Here is a 27,189-nt window from a genome sequence, read left to right on the forward strand (position 1 = left end):
GTGATGGAGAAGTAGCAGTAAGAGGAGGCACACACACTTTAAAATTGTTAGTCTCCCTCTTTTGCGCTTCTACTCCCATTCTCTCTATAACTCTCTGTTAATTTGAATTTGAAGTTTGATCGATATGCGGTGGCATGCGCCAGTGGGCGTTCACCTGACCCCCCGACTACTGGCCCCGGCATTAGAGGTCGGTCATACAACGCGCTTCATAATCATTTCAACGCCAAACGCCGCACTGAGCTGTTGCTGCTACTGTTGCTGTTTGATTTGCTCAATCAAGCGAAGGCACAGCTTCAATTAAATTGTTTGCATTTCATTTGCACTGCTCCCACATATCCTACTATATATATGTAGAAGTAGTAGTATTAGTAGTAGTAGACCATGTCCGATGCGGCTGCCTTGGCCAGCAGTGATGAAGAGTCGGCTGTCCCCAATGGCAGCATCAAACAACATTCGACGTATATTCAGCGTGAATATAACGATGCACGCTTGGACCGTGTGGCCACCTATACAATAACCACAATGCGCCTCAAACCAGATAAATGGGGTAAAATGATGGCCAACGAGGAGTTTCGTGTGAGTAACCATCATCCTTTTTTAATTCAAATCCAATCGAATAGAATCCAACCCAATTTCCGCAAACTCCCACATAACCACAACAGCGCATCGTTCTAGACTGGGCAAATGGACAAATACGAGTTCTCATCATAACGCTCAGTCCGGGCGGTGAGCTAGTTCCACGTAGCTGCATCAGTGACTTGTATCGCAAGTACACTTTAGCCAGCGGCATCGGTTTACGTGGCAGTAATCAGCAGCAGCAGCAGGAAGATGTGGCCATGGCCACTGCAACAGTGTCTGCTGTGTCTGCGGTAATGGCGGCTACACCAGGCGCACTTTTGGTCCCATTGCCACCAGCCTCGTCCAGTTTCACCACACTGGATGGTGTGCCACGTGGCAAGTGTGCCTACTTCATACGCTGCAGCAGTGGCGGTGGCTCTGCATTCAAACTGACAGAGGCTAATTTTGCATCCAGTGTCCTTTATGGAGATTTTCCAGTTCATAGCAAAATCGAGACAATGTCGCTGGTGTTTGATGAGATACTGCAACCCTTACTGGAACAGGCGCAAAGTCAATGGCCTGCTATGGTGCAAAAGGATCTACAGACGCGCATCAAGGAAGTAAGAAACACCCTTACAGAGGTATGTGGGTCATGGAGGGGCACTATGAGCGCTGAGGCGTTATCTCATCATATTAATCTAATTGAGAGTCTTGTCTACAAGGGGCCTTGGACTAGCTCCATTGTCTTGGAAAAGTATTTCGCTTAATTGGCAAAACTTTTCATGTGTCTAAAAGCAAAATATACAATACATAGATACATATATACTAAAAATATATATATATACTTTATTGTTATCCCCACAGATTAAGGGCAAAACCAACAATCGCACAATTTTATCGTTATTAGTTTCGCCAACAATCGTCGAGGAAGTGTTTGCGCACGTGGACCGAGGGTAAGTTGGAGCCCAATTCAATGCCCATTATCTCAGGCCTTAATAGAGGAATGTCCTACACCATGGCCAATTATAGAGAGTGTGTAAGGAGTGGCAAGCTATCGAATTGAATTTCAGGCAAATAACTTTTACCCATGAGTTGGTGCAAATTGATTAAATTAGTAATTTAGGATAAACTCAAGTTTTCTTTTATTTATTTATTTATTTATTGCTACTCCAATGCAAGTTTTTTTTTTAGTTTTTTTTCCTACTTTTGGCATCATACAAAATTTATCCGGCTTAGAGAAATTTTAATTTTTCAAATGTTTTAATTGAATTACTAAAATAAAGAATTAAAAATTGCAACTGAATATGCTCTTACACTGTGCAAATAAAACAAAGTGATTTTACCAATATTCGTTCTTTAAATAATTGTTTTTCAACCGAAGCTACATTCTATGATGTATGAGGAAAGGCCTACAAATTTCGTTCTCCATAATTTCATTTTGTAATAAATAGTATCAAAACTAATGACATAATTTCTTTAGAAATTCATAAAAATTAAATCCTTAGACCTTTTTTGTAACACAGATCCGTTTATTGTCAAGTTTATGTTGCGAATTTCCCTTAAAATAGTTCAAATTTTAAAACCCTAATGTAAAAGTTGCTTTACGAGTTTGCCCTCAGTGTGGTTTTTCGTTTTAAAAGCAATTTGGCAAAAATGCCTTTGTGCATGTTGCAAAAGTATTTATTATCAACAATTATTGCCATTTGTGGTCTTTGTCCATGCTTGAGCAATTTGTTTGTACTTGGGCAAAATGTTAAAAATCTAACTAAAGCCATAAAGAAAATAAGCCATTAAATCAATTCAATTGAGGTCAAATGTATATGAAAATTTACTTCAAAATAACAAAAGAGAGAGAGAAAATTGAATAGAAAGAGTTAAAATGGGAGAAGGAGTAAATGTGCGCAAATATTTTGGGAATTAGGTCAATAAATGTTTTTGCTCATTAGAAAAAGTTTTTGGTCATTGGAAATGAAAGTTGCTGGTTATAAGAAACAAATGCAAAACAAATTGCAAGAAAGATAGAAACGAAAAAGCGTTTAACTCTTTGTTCTTCCTTTCTTTTTTGTTTTCTCTCCCCTATTTTTAGCCAACTGTGTCCCGCCTTGGATCCAAAGTTTCGTAATTTATTGGAGGAAATGTTCATCAATTGGACAACCCAAATGCATGACATTGTCATGGAACGTTCCGAATGCCAGCCCATGAGTCTGGCAACAGCTTCTTTAACCGGCAGTAGCAGCAGTATTCCATCGAAGCACATAAATATGGTATCGCTGCCAGCCCAAGAGATTGGCTTCTGGACAAATCGTAAACTAAATTTACAGAATATCTACGATCAATTAAGGGAGCCAACTCACAAAACGTTGGCACTAATACTGGAGCGAATTGAGTCTGTGTATTATGAACCATATGCCAAGGCATTTCGTCAACTCGTCACCGCCTGGCTTGAAGCTCAGGATGTTTCGTTATGGCTGCAACCTCTGCTGCGACACACTTCCGCCTTCAATTCGGTGCAATTTAGCAATGGTCATGAATTGATTGCTCCACTGGTGCATGTAGTTCATTTGATTTGGAGCAATGCTCGCTTCTACCGTAGTTCCCGAAGGATGAGTGTCCTACTGCGTTGCATCTGCAACATGTTGGTGCATCGTGCTGCCGAAGATCTTGAGTTTCCTCTACTCTTTCAAGGAGATGCCGATGAAGGGCTTCAAAGAATAAATCGAACTAGCAAAGTCTTGGAGTTTTTCAAGTAAACTTTTTTATATTTCTGTAAATATATGTATTTTTATGAATATTTTTATGAATCCTTAGACAACGCGTTCTCGAGTATAAAGAACGATATGCCAGCAATCAGATTTTTTTGTCTGCCTTGCGCGAAGCTGCTCATTCCCCACCAGTCGGCGACGACGATGAGGGCCAACAGCAATTGTGGCGCTTCTCCAACGAGGAAGTGTTTGGTCAAACACTTGATGGCTTCTTGGCCCAGCTGTCGGAATTGCGTCAAGTGTTTGAGGCTGCGGTTCAGTTTCAGCAACTAGAGAAATTGGAAATTGGTGGATTGCATGGCAAGCTTCTCACCGAACGTTTGCGAGAGGTACATGAAAAATTGCTTAAATTGACTAAAATTTATTTACTGATTCCACATTCTTTAGATATTTAATGAGTTTAAAATGCTCTTTGAGCAGTGGAGCAATGTGGACATCGATCTAGCAGCTCCAGCTGCTCACAAATGGAAATGTTTCAAGAGAGAGCAGAATATTTTCTTTGCTCGCATGCAATTGCTAGAGCAGAAATTGGCCACAATTTTACTTCAGGCCTTCAAACAGTGTCCCAGTTGGAAGCATTTGGTTAGGCTCACACTTATGTTTGGGCCTTTGTTGCAGCGACGAGCCGTACAGCCGGAACTAGTGTGTCTCTTACCGCATATAATGAGCATCTATGATCAGGAACTGATGCAGCTGGAGCAGAGTGTGGCAGAAATTCTTTTGGGCTATGACTTGCGTGGTTTACCAGCTGTGCCGTTGCCATTCAATTTTCCTCCCATTGCTGGCGCCATGATGTGGTTGGAACAGCATTTCAAATGCTGCGACGAATTGGGAGCCAAACCATTGACACAACTGATCGAGATATTGTGAGTCTACTGACATTAGAATATTTTTTCTATTCATTGGCTATTCGATTGTAGACTATGTGAGAAATCAGAGCTTCATACTTTACCCTCAAAGTGGAAATCATTATTGTCACGGCGGGATATTTTGACTACCAAATTGAGTAATCTTCAAATGAAAATCTGGAATAATTGGCAAGAGGGAATAGACAAACAAATTGCCAAAGGACTTGAGGAATCGGTTTTCACACAATTAACCGATGTTAAGCAATTGCAGTTGAATTTTTCCCTAGCTCTATTCATTCTTCTAAAGGAAACGAAATATTTTTTAACTCTGCAAGCAAACGGCAGTTTATCAGAGGATCTGTTCCAATTGCCGAAGTCACTACTTTCGCTATATGCCCAAAGGGATGACTATTGGCAGCGTCGCATACGTTTAATCAAAATCGAGGAGTATTATAACGGCATAAGAAGTGGAAAATGTGCTCTAGCCGAGTTGCAATTGATTGTCCATGAGCTGGTGACTATTGATAAGCTGGTGGCAAAGGCTAGTCAGCGTCTAACCTGGCAAAATTATAGTGAGTTATCAGTATGAATTTCTTTCTGGCAGATTATAATTCATATTTTTTCAGATGATGAACTTATTGGCTGTATTTTTGAGCAGTCAAGCAACTTATTTAGTCGCCTACGGCAATCGCATGCTAATTTGGATGCCATATTGGCAAGCATTCGACGTTGGAGTCGCGAGCCATTGCATCAGCGTAGTCTCTATGGACGCAATCTCCTGGATTTGCGACATCAGCAGGAGCGTGTGCGTTTGCGTTTGTTACAATGTGATGAGACGAGAATGCTATTAAATCGTCTATTGATAGCAAATTTCTGTTTGTTCTTCAACTATGAAACCCAAGAGTTTCAGCTTTATTCACGTGATCTTAACGTGCAGGAAGTAAGTAATGCAAAAAACAACAGAACCTTGTTAGCAGCTTGAATGACATATCTTCTTTTGTTTGACAAGTTCGTTTTAGAATTTCCCAAGGGGCAGCGATATAAATTTAATAAATATTTGGCTAGTGTGGATGAACTCATTGCCCAGGAAGTCCGTCAGGCTATGAAAATCAGGTTTCAACACACAAATAAATAATTGATTAATATTAATTGCTTCAGGCATCATCTTTCATTTCGACTTTTCTCATTTCATTACATCTGAATTATTTGGAAGCTAATCACACTTTCGCTTGCACTTATTCAATTCTCATACTCGAAAATACAAAACAAGTTCATTGCATTTTGACACGCTAGCAGCCACCTTTCATGTCTCATCAAAACTAATCAAGTAAATGAGCACAATATCGCACACAGCAACCGCAAAAATGAAGAAGACACCTGCAATGGCTGAAACCAGCAACAACAACAACAACGACAAGAAATTTCTAAAGAGGCGGGGGCATTCATGCGTCAATTGCATGTTTCACTTAACGGCACTTTTCGTGATTGCATGCAGAGGAAAAAGAGACGGCAAACAGACAAACAGACAGACAGTCAAACACAAACACACACACTCACACACACAATGTCGTGATGCGGAGGAGGGTGGTCTACGAAATCAGCACAAAACAAACTCAACCTCAACAGTAAATTTAATTTTCGCATTACTCATACGCCATGTAATTCAGTTTAGAGTATTTGTACAAAGAAATGACGGCAACGGCAGCAGCAACACCACCAACAACACCAGAAACGGAGGCAGCAACAAAAATTGCAACTAGTAGTATGGCAAGGTTAGTGCTACAACAAATCACAATGCCGCAAGCGACAACAACAACAACAGCAGCAGCTCAGGATGCACCACTCTTCGAAGTGAAATTGGAACTGACGGAAACGGAAATACGCTTCTCGCCAGCCTTTGATGCAAGTGTGGAAAATAATTTTCAACAAATTGTCGAGCAGCTGTTGCTGGATATAAAACAGACATGCAACTGCATGCCAAGAATTGTGGCTGACAGTGCCCTGTCAGAGGATGAGGATGACGATGAGAATGAGAATGACGGCGATGACGATGGCTATGACAACAACGACGAGGCACAACTGGTAAAGGAGGCAAAATCTTTTCAAGAACCTCGCCAGCAGCAGGTCGTGCAGTTCAACTTTCTGGCTGCGGCAAAGGCATATAGTGAAAAAAAGGAATGCAATGGCAACTTAACACCAGGTACACAGCACAACAAACCAACCAACCAATCCACCTACGTCTTGTTTTGTTTTTTTTTTTTTTTTTTGTTTTTGTCCTCTTCTTTACAGGTAATGAAGACTTGGCACTCCTGGAGCAGGCCATACGCAATGCCTTGGCAGATACTGTGCAGTCCTCATTGACTTATGCTACCAAATTCCACGCCTATGAATTCCTTTGGAAGCAAGAGAGCAGCCAAGTGCTAGCGGCTTGCATAAAGACAGCACGCGACCAGACCAACCATGTTACTGGCGGGGGCTTTGCCATCATGGAGACATTCAAAAAGGAGGTAAAAGAAAACACCCCAGAGAGACCAGGCTGAGGATGGGGGAGAAGTGGCCAACTCACAGACACTCTAGTGGGTCAGTGCCCAATTGGCAACCACACAATTTACGTTGTGTAACCCCTGAGACCAATAACGGTTGATAAATGTTGACCATTTAGGGTCAAATGTGTGTGTGTGTGTGCTTTGGCCGAAAATCCAGCATGTAGCTTAATTCAATGCCAACAGCAAAACAAAAAATATCAATGCTTTTTTTTTGATGCTTTTGTTTCCTTTCGCTCTTAACAAAGCGACAGAAAGCTTAATACTTTCTTTAAACAATTATCAAGCGCCTCACCACCTCGCAGCCCCAAAAAAGTATGCTATAAATTGCACACATAGACATACAAATGTAAATGCTAAAGCAGACAAACACACAAAGCAACAACAAATCATGGTCACAAGCGTGTGAAATTGGTTGCTGCCCCATAAAATAGGACCCATAGTATTTGAGATCATTTTACATGAAAAACTGAATAATAAATGCCCTTTAATTATTCTAAACATTTTAATCAAGATCTGATACCCAAATCCTTTGCCAACATACGATTTGAATATCGTTTTAGAATTGATTTTCTCACTTAAGATTTGAAAACTTTCTAATTTTGGATTTGAGTGAACGTATAGGACTACTGCATTGGCGGCCAAAGTTCACAATTAATTAGAAACCAATAAGTATCGGCCTTAATCTTCCATTTGTAGGAATTATACCTCATAAATCTCGATTAATAAATAACTGATTGTGAGATGTAAAATAACACCGATTCGTATTGCAGACTTACTTGTGAAAGACCTAAAATCACATGACCTGATAAGAAAAGAATATCAACCTAATTTTTTAATTAATTTTACTAGATTTACAACTCGAACGTGCTAGTCAAAAGACCCATTGGTAGAGCATAAAAAATCACTGACCGGCATTTTATTTATGACTGCCCATTGAGTAGCCTCTAGAGGCAGCTGGTGCGTCTATTAAACCAAAGCCCACAATACTATTTATATATATATATATATGTATATATATATATATATATGTATATATATATATATATATATATGTATATATATATATATATATATATGTATACTATATAGTATATACAAAAGCTCACACTCACATGGCAAATTAGCAAATAAATTAAGCTACGGACGAAGGCAAATGAAGTTGTCCTCCCGACAGAACGATGTTAAAGTGTTCTCTTTTTTCTCTTCCTTTCTGACAGATTGAGCACTACAATGAGGTACACGATGCTATTGACCAAGATGAGAATCGGCATTGCATTAACGGTTGGTTGGCATTGGATCTGAAGCCACTTAAATTTGCACTGCTCAATCATGCCTGCAAATGGTCGCATCTCTGCAAGCAATGGCTGTTGCGTTATGTTCAATGCACTCTAAAGGTGAAACATTTGGCCAGAGGAGTTTAACAGTTTTGTCATGCATATATAGTGTCGTTTCTCTGATAGGAATTGAATGGCTTTATTGCTCGTGGTCATGAGACACTGCAATTGCATATTGCCCGTCAGGATTTCAAGGCACTTTTGCGTGTCCTGGCCATTGTGGCGGAAATCCGACAACGTGAACCCTATGCCGACAATCTCTTCAAGCCGCTCAAGGATATTATGAGCCTGCTCAAGACCTACAATGTTGAGTTTGAGGCTCAGCTGTTGCGTAGCATTGAACAGTTGCCCACACTGTGGCAGCAGCTTAAATTGAAAGCCCTGGCCAAACAGGAGGCCCTACAGGATACGCGCTACCATCAGCAGCAGCGAGTTGGGGCATTGATTGGTCTACACACGTGCCATCTGCAACATTACGTCATCAAGCAATTCCAACGCATGTCGGTAAGTTGTTATTGCTGTTGCTGTTGTTGTTATTCGTTTGACAAGCATGGAGCCCCCATTTTGATTGCCTATTTGCGTTTTTGTCAGTTCTTTCGTGTACCCTGCCCGCAGGTCTACGATGACTGTGATAAGGTCTACGTGCGTTTGCATCGCTTTGGTAATCAGCAACGTCGCTATACACACTGGGCCAGACTTCTAGATATTCCGGCCCCCGAAACGGCAACGTTGCAGTTGTGTCACATCGAACTTCGACGAGTAAAGGTAAGCTCTGCTTACGAATGAAAAGATGTGCACTTATACACGAATTTCTTTGTTTTTGTTTTGCCCTCCGTTCCGCAGCAATTGTGGGACTTTGTGCGCGTCATCGAGTCCTGCATTGTTGACTGGCATGGGACACCTTGGCTGCTCATCGACACAGATGACATGGAGCATGAGTGCAAGAAATTTACACGTGATCTACGTACACTGGACAAGTGTATCAGAGAATGGCAGCCGTATGTGTACATTGTGGGTGTTCTGCGTGAATTGGTCGCCTCGCTTCGAGCTATTACCGAGCTGCAGAATTCAGCAATTACCGAACGCCATTGGCTTGAACTGATGCAACTGACAAAGGTAAGCAACACTCGAAACTCAAACGTTAACGCAAGCCCAAAACAGTGCAGCTCGTCACAAATGCCTGCCAAATGATTGCGCGGCATAACAACAATGGAATCTGATGGCCAAACCCCCTGTCTGCCTGCCTCTTTCCTGCTCCTATCTGACTGACATATCACTCTCAGTTCCCAATGGCCGGCCCACATTTACCAAACACATTAGCAGCTGAATTGTGTGCGTGTGTGCTATTGTGTGTCTGTATATACAGGTTGACAAACGTTCACAACTTCTGACAGCGACCTCATCAGAAGCTGCAGGACATAGCCATGAATAAAAGCGTGGGATATAGCACTTTCGGCAACATAGTTGCTAAAGCTAAAACTGCCACTATAATGATTTTAGAGAGACCTATTTACAGAATAACGTTTAAAATTTACTACCTAATGTGACTTATTCAAAGAAATTGTCCATTACCCAGACTTTTTTTTTATTGACAAAACTTTATTAAAGAATTTTTTTTGATGTTCGAAAACTGTACAGTTTGTAAGGACATTCTAAAAAGTAAGGCAACATGCTGAAACCTTCAACCAATAAGTTAGATCGTTGCAGTATCAATTTCACTTTGCTAACATCGTAATTAAAAGTATTAGATACAGTTGTTATTAGTTGCATACCAGACAATGCAATGAAATAAACGCTCTCATAGAATTTCTCTTTGCATTTCAGCTTAATGAACACCATAATATGAAAACGCTGGTAAGTGAAACTTTAAGCTTAACTAGTATCAAATTTAATTAGGCCTTACACAAATAAGCACAAAGGTGTTTAGTTTCTTGCTGTTGCTTGTACCGGATAACATAATGAAGACACATTGTAATGAGTTATTTCGATTATTTGGTGCATATCTAGCTTATGGCCATTTCAATAATCAAAATGGTCATAATGCGTGTATTATTAAACAAAGGCTTGCCTTATGCTTGGCCAGCCAAACGAGGCAATCTTGGTATTAATTAATACATTCGTGTACATCGATTTTGGCACTTATCTGACGGTTGCCACTGGTTTCCACACCCCAAACCCCGGAACACAAATCACATGTGATATGTTTACAAGAAACTCGAGTTGAACACTGACTCTCCAAATTAAAATGACATTTGTATATGCATTTGATTCCACATTTAGATTAGATACAAAAGCAATCCGTCCACCAGTCTGGCCGAATTGCTTACACTGAAACTGCATCATCACGAGGAGGATATTAAAAACACTGTGGATCGTGCCATTAAAGAGATGACAGTCACTAAAGTTCTAGATGACATAAGGGCCATTTGGTCCCATTTGGAGTTCGAATTGGAAGACCATCAGACACGTTGCAATATAAAATTGCTCAAAGTATCAGAAGAACTAATTGAAACATTGGATGACAATCAAATGCAGTTGCAGAATATATCCACATCCAAGCATATTGAATATCTGTTGGACAAACTCAATCATTGGCAGCGTGTTCTCAGTGGCATTGACAATTTGATTGGCAATTGGTTTGAGGTTCAGCGGAAATGGATTTATTTGGAGTGCATTTTTATTGGATCGGCTGACATACGAGCCCAATTACCGGCAGAGGCAGCAAACTTTGAGCAAATTGATCGCGATTTCACGCAGCTTCTGGCACGAGTTAGTCAAGTTCGTGTTGTCATGCAGGTTGTGCTGCAACACAACGATATCATGGACCAACTGTTGCAATTGCAGCAGCGTCTTGCCGTATGCGAGAAGGCCTTAAATGATTACCTTGAGACGAAGCGTTTGGCTTTTCCCCGTTTCTATTTCATTTCGTCTGCCGATCTGTTGGACATACTTTCAAATGGCAATAACCCACAAGTGATTGATCGGCATTTGATCAAGCTTTTCGATTCAATACTCAGGCTACAATACGAAACGAATACCACTCATGCCGTTGGTATGCACTCCAAGGAGAATGATGAGTATGTGTCCTTTGTGGGCGAAACTGGAGGCGGGCAGATCTTCATCGAATGCAGTGGTCGTGTTGAACTCTGGCTACGAGCCATTATTTACCAAATGCGAAGCACTCTCCATGAACTCTTTCGTCGGGCATTGCATGCATTTGGGGAGAAGCCACGCGAATTGTGGCTCTACGATTGGCCAGCCCAGGTGGCTCTCTGCTGCAGCCAAATTAGTTGGACAGCGGATGTAAATCGTTCATTCTCCAACATGGAAGAGGGCTATGAGGGTGTGATGAAAGAGTTGCACAAACGACAAATGGCCCAGCTTAATGCCCTGATCAATTTGTTGTTGGGCGAGCTAACCCCTGGCGATCGTCAAAAGATCATGACCATATGCACAATCGATGTCCACTCTCGAGATGTGGTGGGTAAAATCATTTCATCCAAGGTGGACAACTCATTGGCATTTCAATGGCAAAGCCAACTTAGACATCGCTGGGATGATGACCAGGCCGGTAGTTCAAGTAGTGGCCGTGGAGCATTCAGCCGCGGCGAAGAGGATTGCTTTGCCAACATTTGCGATGCTGAATTTCGTTATGCCTACGAGTATCTGGGCAATACTTCACGTCTAGTCATCACACCACTCACCGATCGTTGCTACATCACTCTGACTCAGGTAAGTGATTAAAATTGATATAAAATTTAACCTTGAGATGGGCGTTAATGCTTTTAGTAGCGGAAATCCGTCACAATATTCGCATTAGTTATTCGCTTGCGTTTTAAATAATTAAATGCAAATACATTGAAACAAAAGGCCGGTGTCAGTGTATGTGTCTAACAACCGGAAGTCAAATACCTGTTATTTGTCTGAGGCAATTATGGGAGCTTTTTTCGCACATTTCTCCCCTTTAAATGTCGCCAATTTTACACTGAAATATGTAATTGCTGCTAAACTTAAAACAATTTCTCTGCCTTAAGCTGAAAACTATGCTGTATACCAATAAACAAATACCACTTTTTTTACTGACCAAAAATTAAATATTCTGTAAAATATTGAGAATGATAAAATTGTGCGTTCATTTGGTAAAATGAAACCAAATGCATCCAGCAAAACAAAAATGCATATAAAAACAAAGCGAACGGAACTCTGGCTATCAATTTGGTAGAGTTTCAGATTGTTTTACAAGGCAACGTGATGCAAAATGAAAGGAAACGCCTTCGCTCTCAGCTTTCTCAGCAAATTAAACAACTCGTTAGTGGGAAAATAAATGTTGCTTGTAATTTACATATGCCCATTTCTCCATTCCCTCTCCACTCCAACGCCCACATGACAGTCACTGAGGCTGAGGTTGGCCGGTGCAACCGCTGGACCGGCTGGTACTGGAAAAACTGAAACAACCAAAGACCTGGGACGGGCACTGGGCGTAATGGTTTATGTCTTCAACTGTTCGGAGCAAATGGACTACAAATCTTGCGGCAACATTTACAAAGGGCTGGCCCAGACTGGTGCCTGGGGCTGCTTTGACGAGTTCAATCGCATCTCTGTTGAGGTTCTTTCCGTGGTGGCCGTTCAGGTGAAGACCATGCAGGAGGCGATAAAGGTGCGACCGACCACTGTCGACTACGTTTTTGCTTGCAAATTGATTTTGCCGCTTTACTTTCATGCCTTGCTTTTCCTTTTCCTCCATTTTCCATGCTGCACATTGATTACATTTCTCTGGAACGGGAACTTGCAACCTGGACATGGTTGGCTGGCTGCTGCTTCTGTTTACAGATGCATAAAACCCAATTTATCTTTATGGGCGAGAGCATTTCGCTGGAGTCGTCGGTTGGCATTTTTATCACAATGAATCCTGGGTATGCCGGTCGGGCTGAACTGCCAGAGAACCTGAAAACATTGTTTCGTCCATGCGCCATGATTGTGCCGGACTTTGCCCTGATTTGTGAGATTATGTTAATGGCAGAGGGTTTCCAAGATGCCCGACTGCTGGCACGTAAATTTATCACACTGTATATGCTGTGCAAGCAGCTGCTGTCCAAGCAGGATCACTACGATTGGGGACTCAGGGCTATCAAATCGGTTCTTGTGGTGGCTGGCACACTAAAGCGCGATGACCACAGTCGGCCAGAGGATCAGGTGTTAATGCGGGCATTGCGTGACTTTAATATACCGAAAATTGTGACAGAGGATGTTCCCATATTTATGGGTCTCATTGGTGATCTCTTTCCGGCCCTGGATGTGCCACGAAAGCGTGTCTTTGAGTTCGAGAAGACCATTAGGCGGGCCGTTAATGAAATTAAACTTCAGCCCGAGGAGGGTTTCCTCATGAAAGTGGTGCAATTGCAGGAGCTTCTCGATGTCCGTCATTCTGTATTCATTGTGGGCGATGCTGGCACTGGCAAAACCAAAATCTGGCAAACATTACGAGAAACTTATCGCATACAGAAAATGAAGCCAGTGTGCAATGTCCTTAATCCAAAGGCTCTATCGAATGATGAGCTCTTTGGCATAGTCAATCCCACGACACGCGAATGGAAAGATGGTTTGTTTTCTTCGATTATGAGAGATCAGGCAAATATGCCGCCAGGTAATCCTAAGTGGATAGTCCTCGATGGTGACATTGATCCCATGTGGATTGAGAGTCTCAATACATTGATGGACGACAACAAAATCTTGACATTGGCCAGCAATGAAAGAATTTCATTAAAACGAGAGATGCGTCTGCTATTCGAAGTTGGACACCTGAAGGCTGCCACACCAGCCACTGTCTCGAGAGCGGGAATCCTCTATATTAATCCACAGGATCTTGGCTGGTCACCGTGAGTAGTTGTACTATTTAGTATGGTGGTTTAATTGCCTCGAATCTCATTAGGTATGTCTCATCCTGGCTGGAAACTCGTGTGGACATGATTGAGAGAGGCATTCTGACCACGCTCTTTGAGAAATATTTTCCCTGTTTGATGCAGCGCCATCGAGATTTTCGACGCATCACACCCATCACGGACATGGCCATGATACAAATGACCTGTCACCTACTCGAATGTCTGCTGGATACAAACGGTAATGGGACAAACGGAGCAAACGATGGCCATATGGATGGACCAAAAGCTGGCATTAATCCACATAGCCTGCATCATGGTGAACTTTCACATGAATCCGCCGAACTGGCCCTCGAGACGATTTTCGTATATGCAAGCATTTGGAGCTTTGGTTCGGCATTGCATCAGGATCTAATTATTGACTGGCATCGCGAATTTCACAAGTGGTGGACGGGTGAATTCAAGGATGTTAAATTACCAAACACTGGCACCATATTCGACTATCATTTGAATGTGCAGACATTAAAGTTTCAGTCATGGTCGGAAATGGCTGCCCAAGAGCAGCCACCGGATGGAGTACAAATTGATCCCGAGATGCCATTGCAGGTGAGTGTGCGTGCCCCAAAAGAGGTAAACTAATCATGCATACTAGCAAGACCAATTCATCTCTCTGCCCATGTTCCTGGCCTGCCTCATTTTGGGGGGGGATGTAGAACGTGCTCATTTCAACTGCAGAGACCACACGTCTGGCCTATTTCCTCAAGCTGCTCATTGACCGCAATCTGGGCTGCATGCTGGTAGGCAACTCCGGCTGCGGCAAGGGCGCCATCTTTCGTGAGCTCTTTAGCAAATATGCCAGTGACCAGGAGCTACTCGAAATCGCTGTGACAGCTGTCAACGACAGTCAACAGCAACAGCCAGCACCTCTGAACAACTCGATGTCAACAACAACAACTCCAGGAGTGGCTAGCATACGTCGGAAGTCTTCGTCGTCGACATCGGCAATGCTGACCACTGTGCAGGCAACTCACTTCAACTACTATACCACGTCCGAGATATTTCAGAAAATGTTAGACGGCCCTCTGGAGAAGAAATCAGGCCGATGCTATGCCCCCAGTGGACCCAAAAGGCGTCTCATCTATTTCGTTAACGACCTCAATATGCCCAAAGTGGATGCCTACGGTACAGTGCAGCCGCATACTATAATGCGTCAATTCATGGACTACAGACAATGGTTAGTTATTCTTGAGGAAACATTTATTTATTGCCATTTGCCTTTCCCTTGCCCGTTATGTAGGTACGATCGTCAGCGTTTGCAATTGAAAGATATTAGACACTGCCAGTTTGCTGCCTGCATGAATCCCACAGCCGGCTCTTTTACCATAGATCCCCGGCTGCAGCGTCACTTTTGTGTATTCTCGGTGGCCACTCCGGGCGAGGAGACTCTCCATTATATCTACAGTAGTATTTTGAATAATCATTTGGAGCATCCTGCCCAGGGTTTTAGCAAGGAAATACGTTCCATAGGCAATCTATTGGTACGTGTGGGCATTGCTCTGCATCGCCGTGTAGAATACGCCTTTCTGCCAACGGCCGTGAAATTCCATTACATTTTCAATTTACGAGATCTTACCAGTATATATCAGGGGCTTATGAATAGTGTGGGAGCACCAAGTTCTGGTCAAACAACCAGTTATGGTGGCACCATATGCAGTAAACCCTCCGAACTGATGCGTCTCTATGTGCACGAGGCTTTTCGGGTCTATCACGATCGACTGGTCGATCTGTATGATATCAAATCTTTCAAGTCCTCCATAAGGGATATTTTCAAAAAGGATTTCGAGGATTTCGATGAGGAATTTGTGTTCGCGGAGCCTTTAATCTACAGTCACTTTGCTCAATCGCTGGTGGATCAGAAGTATATGCCCTTGAAGAATTGGGAATCGTTATATCAACTTTTACTGGAGGCACAGGCTAGCTACAATGAGGTTGTGGGATATATGAATCTGGTACTCTTTGAAGATGCCATGATACATGTCTGTCGGTAAGTAGAAACTTGATTATTTCAATTTCCAATTAATATTTGCGATTCATTTGCCAGAATTAATCGTATTTTGGAGAGTCCGAGGGGCAATGCTCTGCTAATTGGCGTAGGCGGCTCAGGCAAACAAACCTTGGCTCGTCTGGCTGCCTTTATATCATCGCTGAGTGTTTCGCAAATTCAGATAAAAAGGGGTTTCGGTTTGCTCGATATGAGAGAAGAAATAGCCACAATTTATATAAAAGTTGGCCTAAAAAATCTAGCCTCAGTCTTTCTCATTTCGGATGCTCAAATACCCGATGAATCGATACTGATGCTGATCAATGATCTTCTTGCATCGGGTGAAATTCCCGATCTATTCAATGACGATCAAATGGAAACAATTGTTAATGGCATTAGGAATGAGGTGAAGCAGAGCGGCAATTTGGACACCAAAGAGAACTGTTGGCGATATTTTGTAGAGAAAGTACGAAGATTGCTAAAAGTCGTACTCTGCTTCTCACCAGTTGGTCAAACCTTGCGAGTTCGCGCCCGAAAATTTCCAGCAATTATTAGTAGAACGGCTATCGATTGGTTTCACGAGTGGCCAAAAAGTGCTTTGGAATCTGTATCACAAAAATTTCTCAACGAAATCAGTAACATTTTGGAGGTTTGTATTCGTTTACCAGTTCTCTCTATCTCTCTCTCACTCTCTAGGTTGGTCCATTTATTTATGCATCTGTCCTGCACAATTTACAACTGAAACCTGTCACACAGAATGGAGGCTTTAAGTCCTCCACTACCAGCACAAATAGCCTTCATTCTGTGTGGACCACTGAGACTGACCTCCGGCTCCTTTTTTCTCATATGCACGCAGCCTGGTCTGGTGCCACCCATTGGGATTTTTATGGCCTACGTCCATGGGACCGTGAATCAGATATCGAAAATTTATCTACAGAATGAAAAACGCTACAACTACACGACCCCAAAAACTTTTCTGGAATACATTTTCCTTTACCGCAAACTGTTGGTGGACAAAAATGGAGAGTTCGCTGAACGCATTGCACGACTCCAGAGTGGCATGGCCAAGCTGGCCGAGTGCGCGCGTCAGGTGGACACATTAAAGGTGAGTAAATGATGAACAGAGAACAAAACTGAATGCCACATACACCCACACACACGCACCGACAGATGGGTCAGGTAGGTTGCCACATGCAAATAAAATGTGAATGCGGTGAGCCCCACTTTATGCTATATGCATGTACTATCTACATATGTATATACAAATACAGGGAGTGAGAGAAGGATATAAAGGGGTAGAGAGAGGACCACATAGAGAGATAAAGGTGATGCTAATGTCTGACACAGTTAAATTATATGTATTAGCTTTCAATACAAATACAAATATATAGGAACTTACCCCTTTATCATGCTTTATTATGCTTCTTGTATTGATTTACTTCTTAGACACTATTTCTTCGTTGTGATTAATTCTCAAGAATATGAAGCGTATTTTCAAAAAATTGCTGAAAATTTTAAAAAAATTTGGGAAATTTAATCAGTTTTTTTCTTTTAAAGAATGTAAAAAAAGATTAAAATTATTCAAATTCAATTGGTAGTCGCCTTTAGAAATTTCTCGTAAACTTTTAGGGTATAGAATTGATCGATATAACTTCTTGCAATGACATCGCGACAAGCGCACTCTATTCGATCCGTGAACCAATCCGCCTGCCATTCAATTAGTGCGTTTAATTGAATTGTTGTTGCAGCAAATCTGCTCACCATTTACCATGGCAACACAGTCAAAGGAATGAGAAAACCAATAAGTGTGAGTGTGTGGAGAAAGCGGAAGGCACTTTTGGGACACAAGTTAAGAATATTCTTTCAATTTTTAGCGCCGTTTCCGATTACGCATTTATTTCAAACACTAGCATGGGAAAGACCCACAAAGCTAGAGGGAGAAAGCAAGTGAGAGCCAGCCAAATGTTATTTAAACTAATTGAATTAAATTGAATTCGTTTGTATTGAACAAGAGGCACTTCAGTTTCACAGCCCCCACTACGCCCCTCTTTTAGTCACTGACCGCAATTTGTGCTGAAAAGTTGCGCCGTGTAAATATTGAGCCAGCGTGCCTGAGCTTTAATTATTTTCATCAAAAGTTTTTCATCTGGCTTTTCTTTTTCGAAGGTTTGAGTTTTGTTCTAAAAGTTGTCTAAAAAAAACTAAAATCATTCTATCTTCCTCCTTGACTAGCATCAACTGGCCATACAGGAAGTCCAATTGGCAGCAAAAAATGCCGCAGCTGATAAACTGATTGTGATTGTCAGCGCGGAGAGTGAAAAAGTGAAACGGGAACGTTTCATAGCCTCGGAGGAGGAGAAACGTGTACGCATTATAGAGGAAGATGTCTCGATCAAAACGAAAATGTGTGAAGAGGACCTTAGACAGGCTGAACCCGCTCTGGTGGCGGCACAGGCTGCTCTCAATACGTTGAACAAGAACAATTTGACCGAGTTAAAGTCGTTTGGATCACCCCCCAAAGGCGGTCATCAATGTCTGTGCCGCCGTCATGGTTCTATTGGCCACAAATGGCAAAATCCCAAAGGAACGCAGCTGGAAGGCAGCCAAACTGATGATGGTTCGTGTTGATCAGTTTCTTAATGATCTCCTCAACTACAACAAGGACAATATACATCCAAATATAATTGAAACACTGCAGGAATATCTAAAGGTAGGCAAAACAGCAAGGCAAAATAAACGAAATCAATGGTTTACTGTCTCTTTTCGGATAGGATCCTGAATTCAATCCCGATAAGGTGGTACAAAAGTCTGTGGCCGCTGCAGGCCTTTTGCGCCTGGGTCATTAATTTGCATCGCTACCATCAGGTCTTTCTGATTGTCGGTCCCAAGCAGCAGGCTCTGCAAGACTCACACCAGGAATTGCTAGAGGCCCGCGAACGTTTGCAATATCTTAAGGCAAAGATCAACAATTTGGAGGCCAAATTGGCCGAAATTCAAGCTGAATTTGAGCATGCAGTGGCCGAAAAGCAAAAATGCCAACAAGAGGCGGATAAAACTGCCTTTACCATCGATTTGGCGCATCGCCTGATACACGGTCTGTCCAATGAGAATATACGTTGGCGCGAGTCCATCCAAAGGTAAGTGAGTGAGTGAGTGCGTCGCATTTATGCGTAATCAATTATTAAATTTAATTTACATTCCGTGTGCGCCCGCAATCGCTTTAATTGCCTTTCCACAACCTGCCCCAGTCTCATTTCTTTTCTTTTGCCCCCGTCCTCTTGTGAATGGAATGGCAGTTAAAGGTGACTGGCCAACTGACTGGCTAGCTGCTACCATTTTGCTGACTTGCGTGACACCACACAGCAACAAAAGGCCGTAAATTTTATTTACTTGCTCCCATTTCTGTCTCTGTTCTGGCTGTTTCTCCCAATTTCGATGAGGTTCTCGACCCTCGAAACGAACAAAAAAACTCATTACGACTCGTTTAGTCAATTGCACATATGGCATTCTGACGCAGTGCACTGTCAATCTAAAGACACACTAATGCATTTAACCATTGAATTCAGCAATATACCTAAAATTTATATTTTTGAAGGGCTCTGAAAGGTTTTTTTAAATTGAAATAAAGTTTTCAACGTTTCAATCTCAACTGCAATGTTACTAAATGTGAAAGTCAAGGGCGACTAAAAACATTTTGATAATAGCTCAAGTATTAGGTTTCAAAATGTTTTTAAAAGACCAAAGACTAGGAGAAATATTTTAATGATGTTTCGAATGCTATAACCCCAAAGATCTCTTGTAGATCCCTGTGGCTAATTTGCCGCCTCTCTCTGTAATAAGTTAGTTAAAGCACCTAAACGAAACTTTGCTTCTCCGCTTTAAATTTTAATGTTGCCTACCTTTCCGCTTCATTGTTAATCAAATGCATATGAGCATTACCATTGCCACCTTTTGGGCATTGGTCAGCCAATTGCCTATTTCCGTTTGAATGAGCATGTATTTGGTTATGGAAACCACTGTCAATTATATTAACCACCAACAATTCGACCAACTAACCATACAGGCAACCAACCAACCAAGTTACATGCAACATACAAGCCAATGTAAGCCAAATGCCATATACCAGTTATAGAAACTTAATCAAATTCATATTGATGTCAATGGCAAATTGTTGGCCAGCTGCCCCAATTGGCACACACACCTGCTTGACTAGCGGATACAATTCATTGAAATTCAATTGACTGAGTGTACACGTGTGTGTGTGTTAGCCAAGTAAAAGGGGATCAAAATCGACAAAATCCACAAAAGAACCAAAAGCAAAAGGGCTCTTGCATTTTCGCACCTAAATAACTCTGAGCACAGAGGAAAGCAAATATAGAAAAGATTTTCATATTGGAAAGAGTTTATGGGGGTAAATCGGAAGGAGAAAGAGAGCTAAATATAAAAATTTCTACAAATGCAATCTAATGCATACGTATGCAACAACAATGCACTGGCAAAGGAGCAAATAGCCTTTGGTCGATTTCGAAAAATGAATATAAAACATATAAGTATATGTAGATACAGACTTACCGGCATACACACATACAATTTTAAGAATTTTCAAATATTTATGAAAATATAATTTGACTCACAACAACAAATTGCACCCAAATGGCTGTGTGTGTGCGTGTGTGTATGACTTGCATATAAATTTCTACATATTTGACAATGACATTACACACACACAACCAAGCACACAAATACTCAATACACACACACACACATAGATACGTTGCACAAGAGGATGTTGGGTTATTTGTTTATGTACTTTGCTGTTGTTGGCATTGTTGTTATTGGTAGAGAGAAATGCTTTTTCAAAAATATTGTCTGCACTCTGAATGAGAATGCTCTTATGTCACTTGACAGGTATTTGACCAAAACATTTACAAGAATATTTCTTCAAAACAATTATTACACATACATTCACGCACACAAACACACTCACATCCACAACACAGTACACACACACCATAAATACATACATGTGAAATATATTTTAACATTTTCATTCGAGAGGCTTTTGCCTCACAACAGACAATCGATTGTTGTTTTACCAAACACTCTATCATTTATGCACTTTTTAAAGTCATATTAACTTGATAATGATTCTCATTTAAAAAAAAAAATAATTTATATCTTTAATTCGTAGTTCCCAAAAGTATGCTATAAATAACTAACTGGGCATTAAAGCAACTACCCATCTGCTCTTTCAAATATTTCTCATACATACATATATAGGTAATGGTAAAAAACATAAAGAACCTGGTTTTTAAACTCAAGAGGTTTCATTTGTGTAAACAAAAATGATGAAAAACAAAGTCTTTATCCCTCTACACATTAAATGATTTTACAATTTTGTTTGCAATTTTATCTAATATGGCAAAACAAAAATTTGAGCCAGAGTACGCCTATGAGTTTACCAAACTGTTCTGGTATTGAGTTGTCTACTGTTGGGCTAAATCGAATGAAGAGTGTATTAAAGAGTCGGAATGTCCTTAAGTTTAGTTACTTATTCAATTACTAAGCATAAATCACTTGAGAAAGAAAGTATGTATGCATTTTTAACTGAGCTAAAGAGTAGAGAAGAGACTAATTGAAAATTATTTTATGCTAGTTTCGCATCAAATTAAGTCATAAAGTGGATCTAAAAAGGGAGAAGAAATATTTCAATAATAGTTGGCATGCAGCAAATTTCTAATAAGTTATACGAGCTACTCAAAGATGCCATGGCATCCATCCTCCACAATGTCAGCAGGAGTTATGTGGGCAGCTCGCAACTGGAAGAAGGATCCACAACAAGTTGCAAGTAGCAACCTCCTCCTGGTTCGACATCATTATTTTTTCAATTTCCCCCTTATTTAAATGCAGTATAGGAAGCTAAAAAAGAAAAAACGGAAGTTAAGGCGTCTGCAACCTTCAGGCAGGATGCCTGCCCTCTTGTAATTTATACGATTTGTTAGTACCAAATGCGGCAGATTATGACCCACTTCCCGCACCCTCTCCCACGTTGACTTGTACCCAACACAGCCACTCGACACATTCCTCTTTGTCGGCGTCTCATCTTTCCTTCTCCCGTTCATTGTCTCAAACGTTTAGCTTACAAGCAAAAATTGGCACACTACCTGGAGATATACTGTTAATTTCCTCCTTCCTATCGTACGTGGGCTGCTTTACGCGTCGGTATCGTGAGGAGTTGCAACACAAAATGTGGCTACCGAATTTTCGTAAAATCGATGTAAGTAAAATGTTCCCGCCAACAAAAAATTTTCTGACTGACTGACTAAACTCTTGTTCTTCTTCAAACAGCCTCATATACCGCATACCGAAGGTGTGGATACATTGGCGCTCTTCTCAGATGATGCACAAATCGCTACATGGAACAATGAGGGTTTGCCCATGGATCGCATGTCCACGGAGAATGCAACCATTTTGCAGCATTCAACGCGTTGGCCTCTTATGATTGATCCGCAGCTGTAAGCAGCAAAGAGAAAGAAGAGAATGGTTATTAATTTTTATTTTTTTAGGCAAGGCATTAAATGGATTAAGAATCGTTTTGGTGCCTCACTAGTTGTTTTACGTCTCAATCAGCGTGGTTTTCTGGAGTCCCTGGAGAAATCCATTTCAGTGGGCGACACGGTGTTGATAGAACAAATCGAGGAAACCATGGACACAGTATTGGAACCTCTGCTCAGTCGGGCGTTGATCAAAAAGGGACGCTATCTACGTATCGGAGACAAGGAAATCGAATTCAATGCAAATTTCCGTCTCATCTTGCACACCAAGGTGGCGAATCCGCACTACAAGCCGGAAATGCAGGCGCAGACGACATTGATTAACTTTACTGTAACACCGGATGGTCTAGAGGAGCAACTGTTGGCGGAAGTGGTCAAAATAGAGAGACCGGATTTGGAGCTGATGAAAACAGAGGTGACGGTGCAGCAAAATAAATTTAAAATCTCACTAAAAGCTTTAGAGGATGAACTGCTGGCCCGCTTGGCATCGGCGGGAGAGAATGTTCTTGATGATCATGCTTTGGTCCTGAATCTAGAAAATACCAAGCGAACAGTGGACGAAATTGAGGCCAAAGTAAAGGAGGCACGTCTGACCACTTCGCAGATTGACGAGACTAGAAACATTTATAGATCGGCAGCCAAACGGGCGGCAATTTTATATTTCGTCCTCACGGATTTGAGTCGCATCGATCCCATCTACAAGTTTTCACTTAAATCCTTTATGCATGTCTTTCGCCAGGCCATTTCCGTGGCCCCTACCGACTGCAAAAGCTGTGAAAAGCGAGTGGGGCATTTGGTGGACTCGATTACTCTACAAACTTATCGCTATACCCTGAGGGGACTATTTGAAGCTGACAAGCTGACCTTCACCTCACACATGACGCTGCGTATTCTAATTGCCGCCGAACAGGTGGCCAAAGATGAGACAGATTTCTTGTTGCGTTATCCCCACGATCCAAATACTCTGTCGCCGCTTGATTTCGTGGGGCGCAGTGCGTGGGGTGGCATCAAATCATTGACCCTGATCGAGCATTTCTATGGCATCGACAAGGACATGGAAAACTATACGAAACGTTGGCGCAAATTCATGGCCAGTGATACACCGGAACGGGAAGCATTTCCTGGTGAGTGGAAGCATCGGACTCCCTTGCAAAAATTATGTATAATTCGAGCCCTGCGTCCAGATCGCATGACTTATGCAATGCGTCAGTTTGTGGAGCAAACCATGGGTCGTCCGTATGCAGAGGAACAGACGCCCTCGTTTATGGCCATATTTAAGGAGTTAAATTCAGCTACTCCAGCATTTTTTATACTCTCACCCGGAGTAGATCCCATACGCGATGTGGAGAGATATGGGCAAAAGCAAGGCTTTCATTCAGAAGCTGGCACTCTGGTTAACATCTCGCTGGGTCAGGGACAGGAATCGCTAGCCGAACAGGCCATCCATCAGGCCCTCGACTCTGGTGAACAGTGGGTAATATTGCAGAATATCCATTTGGTGGTCAATTGGTTGCCTACTTTGGAGAAACTAATCGAACGTATTGTGCTGCAGAGTGAGACGCATGGCGAATCCAATTTTCGCCTCTTCATAAGCGCTGAGCCAGCTCCCGATGCTCAATATCACATCATACCGCAGGGCATACTAGAGTCTTCATTGAAAGTCGTGAATGAACCGCCCGCTGGGATGGCAGCCAATCTACATAAGGCATGGGATAATTTCTCTCAGGATGTCCTGGAAACTTGTACCCAGGAGGCGGAATTTAAGTCCATACTCTTTGCCCTCTGCTATTTCCATTCGGTGGCCGGCGAACGACGCAAATTCGGTCCTCAGGGCTGGAACAAAGTGTATCCCTTTAATATAGGTGACTTGACCATTTCGGCGAATGTATTGCACAACTATTTGGAGCATAACAGCAATCGGATACCTTTCGAGGATTTGCGGTATCTCTTTGGGGAGATTATGTATGGCGGTCACATCACCGACGATTGGGATCGTCGCTTGTGTCAAACCTATTTGGAGGAGCTACTGCAACAAGATCTTATTGACGGTGACTTCGAGTTGTGTCCTGGGTTTCCTGCTCCACCAAATCTAGACTTTGAGGGTTATCACGCTTACGTCAACGAGATGCTACCCGAGGAATCTCCTCTGCTCTATGGTTTGCATCCAAATGCTGAAATTGGTTTCCTTACCACGGCCTCGGAGCAATTGTTACGCACCATTTTCGAGCTGCAACCACGTGAATCCGAGCTGAGTTCGCATTGTGGAGCACCGCGCGAGGAGCTGGTTAAGATAATGATCGATGACTTCCTTGACAAGTTGCAGGATGAGTTCAATTTGGAGGTCCTGCTAAATCGTGTTGAACGCAAGACTCCGTTTGTGGTTGTCGCCCTGCAAGAGTGTGAACGCATGAATGCTCTCATACGAGAGATCAAACGTTCGCTGCGTGAACTTATGCTAGGCCTGAGGGGAGAACTAACAATTACGCAGGAGATGGAACGTCTGGATCATGCCATTTTCTATGATCATGTGCCCGATGCCTGGGCACAATTGGCCTATCCCAGCAACTTGGGCCTTCAGGCTTGGTTTGCCGACCTCCTGCATCGCATCAAAGAACTAGCCGGTTGGCTAAACGATTTTAAGCTTCCGTGTGTCATCTGGCTGGGGGGTTTATTCAATCCTCAAAGTTTCCTCACCGCCATCATGCAGGAGAGTGCACGCAAACATGATCTACCCCTGGATCGCATGTTGATTAGTTGCGATGTAACCAAAAAGCAAAAAGACGACGTAACGTAAGTGTATCCAAAAGGAACGAGACTCCAACTGTAACATTTCATATCCTTAATTAGTCTGCCACCCATGGAAGGCGCTTTTGTCCATGAAATATATATGGATGGTGCCAGTTGGGATTGCCAGCTGAATTCCATTGTTTCGCTGCATCCCAAAGAATTACTATGCGCCATGCCCGTCATCTATATCAAATCTATTGTCCAGGAGAAACAAGAACTGCAACGCATTTACGAGTGTCCGCTATACAAGACCAGGTAAGCACGAGATTTCGCACCTCTATCTCATGCAAGCTCTTAACGTATTTTGCCTACTTTTTGGTAGATCGCGTGGCAACACTTATGTCTGGACCTTCAATCTCAAGACACGCGAGCGTCCGGCTAAATGGGTATTGGGCGGAGTAGCCCTTCTCCTCCAGCAATAAACAAAACGCCAACTACAAAGCGAAAAAGTCTTTTTTTTATGCCAACCAATCATCAATTTATTTATAGCTCATATCGCGCAAATTCACGTGAAGTTAGCGTAATTTTCTGTGTGAAGTGTATTTGCAGTCGAGTCAATTTCTATTATCTAATGGCGTAACGAAACTTTCGAGACTGCTGTTGCTATCGTTGGACTCTGTATTGTGAGTAGGTTCTATGTCTGGAGTTCAGAACTTCCTCACTTAGGGCTAGGCCTTTTGTTTAAAGTTTAAAAACCATGCAATTTGAAAATTCTACTTAAATGATAACACAAGTCAGACATAGAGATATCAAATGACATTATGTCAGACTTTTTTTCCATTCAATATTCAAAGCTCCACTCAACCCCCCTTTGAACCCATCTTTCTAGACAAACGACTCGATTTACAGATAGACAAATAACAAACGAATTTCGACAGACGTCACAGAGACGACAACAACGTTCGAAAGAAATGGTCAGATTAGCTGTCTAACAAAAGGCGTCATATTGCATAGAACAAAGTCTGTCCCTTCTCACTCTCCCTCTCTCTTTTTAAATGCCAATATGTTACAAAATATTTATAACTCACAACTCGTGCCGCACTTTCTCACTTTCTGGAATGACTTTGAGGTCGACCACCAGCTAACCACGTGTGTCTGGCATAATTAGACCCTTGCGACTGACGTAATCTAACAACTAATTCATTTAACTTTTGCCAATTTCCGATCGCTATGCCCTCGTTAAGATCTGCAGCCCACTTGCCGATCACGTGCCCTCGCCACAATGGTTTGTTTTACACGCCTACAAAGCATCGAGTAGCATTAACCTGCCGCCAGTTGTTAAAACGTCTGCTGATAAGGTGAGCAAACCCTCGCCACCACCACGAAACCTTAGCGGGGGAAAATTACTGACTAGCAAAAGTTTCTTGATGACGAGCCCCCCAAAAGCTATTACGGAAACATACGTCAACGGCGTGATCGCAGTAAGATTATGATTGCGATTACGTATTTCATAAATCTCGAGCGTGCTAAGCCCTAGCGAGCTGTTGGCAATTCTTCTAATATCACAACAAACGACCTAGGTGACCCCGTTATCCCTTACATACCCTCAAAAGGGCAGTTCAACCTCTAGGTCACTTTGTCAGCCACCTGTTGTTGCCAAGCAAATTTTGGAATGTCTTGCCAAATGTTTGCTCACTGATTTAGCATAAAATTGGTATGTATGTATATACATGAATGTGGTCACATTTTAGCGTATTCCCCGAGCACGAATTCTACACGTGATTATAAACATCAATTCGGAAAGCTATATTGCGTTCCGTTCCGTTTCAAGATCAAGGCGGGCGCGGACAAGGCGAACATGGCGAAAAAAATGTGTGTGTGGTGTTGTTGCAGATAAAAATCGAGTTCGTACTGGCCCAGACATATTACTAATAGAAATCAGG

At 42.0% G+C, this 27,189-nt stretch overlaps 1 protein-coding gene across 1 annotated transcript; it reads left to right on the plus strand.

Moving 5' to 3' along the window:
• Positions 1 to 381: 381 nt before the first annotated feature.
• Positions 382 to 27,128, plus strand: LOC137585629 (dynein beta chain, ciliary). Its single transcript, XM_068301464.1, is given in 32 exon segments — positions 382 to 576; positions 663 to 1,199; positions 1,423 to 1,511; positions 2,645 to 3,304; positions 3,367 to 3,649; positions 3,708 to 4,186; positions 4,241 to 4,740; positions 4,795 to 5,108; positions 5,178 to 5,281; positions 5,836 to 6,347; positions 6,458 to 6,675; positions 7,932 to 8,108; positions 8,175 to 8,552; positions 8,640 to 8,813; positions 8,892 to 9,164; positions 10,329 to 11,780; positions 12,439 to 12,705; positions 12,879 to 13,924; positions 13,978 to 14,530; positions 14,638 to 15,158; positions 15,222 to 15,968; positions 16,026 to 16,614; positions 16,822 to 17,070; positions 18,198 to 18,476; positions 18,478 to 18,675; positions 18,737 to 18,793; positions 18,795 to 19,102; positions 22,104 to 22,242; positions 22,314 to 22,480; positions 22,532 to 25,309; positions 25,367 to 25,561; positions 25,629 to 27,128. Coding segments are annotated over 32 exon segments (14,538 nt in total). The 3' UTR covers positions 25,729 to 27,128.
• Positions 27,129 to 27,189: the final 61 nt, after the last annotated feature.

This window comes from Drosophila tropicalis, unplaced genomic scaffold (assembly GCF_018151085.1).
Source record: "Drosophila tropicalis isolate 14030-0801.00 unplaced genomic scaffold, ASM1815108v1 contig_878, whole genome shotgun sequence".
In the NCBI taxonomy this organism is placed as follows: domain Eukaryota; kingdom Metazoa; phylum Arthropoda; class Insecta; order Diptera; family Drosophilidae; genus Drosophila; species Drosophila tropicalis.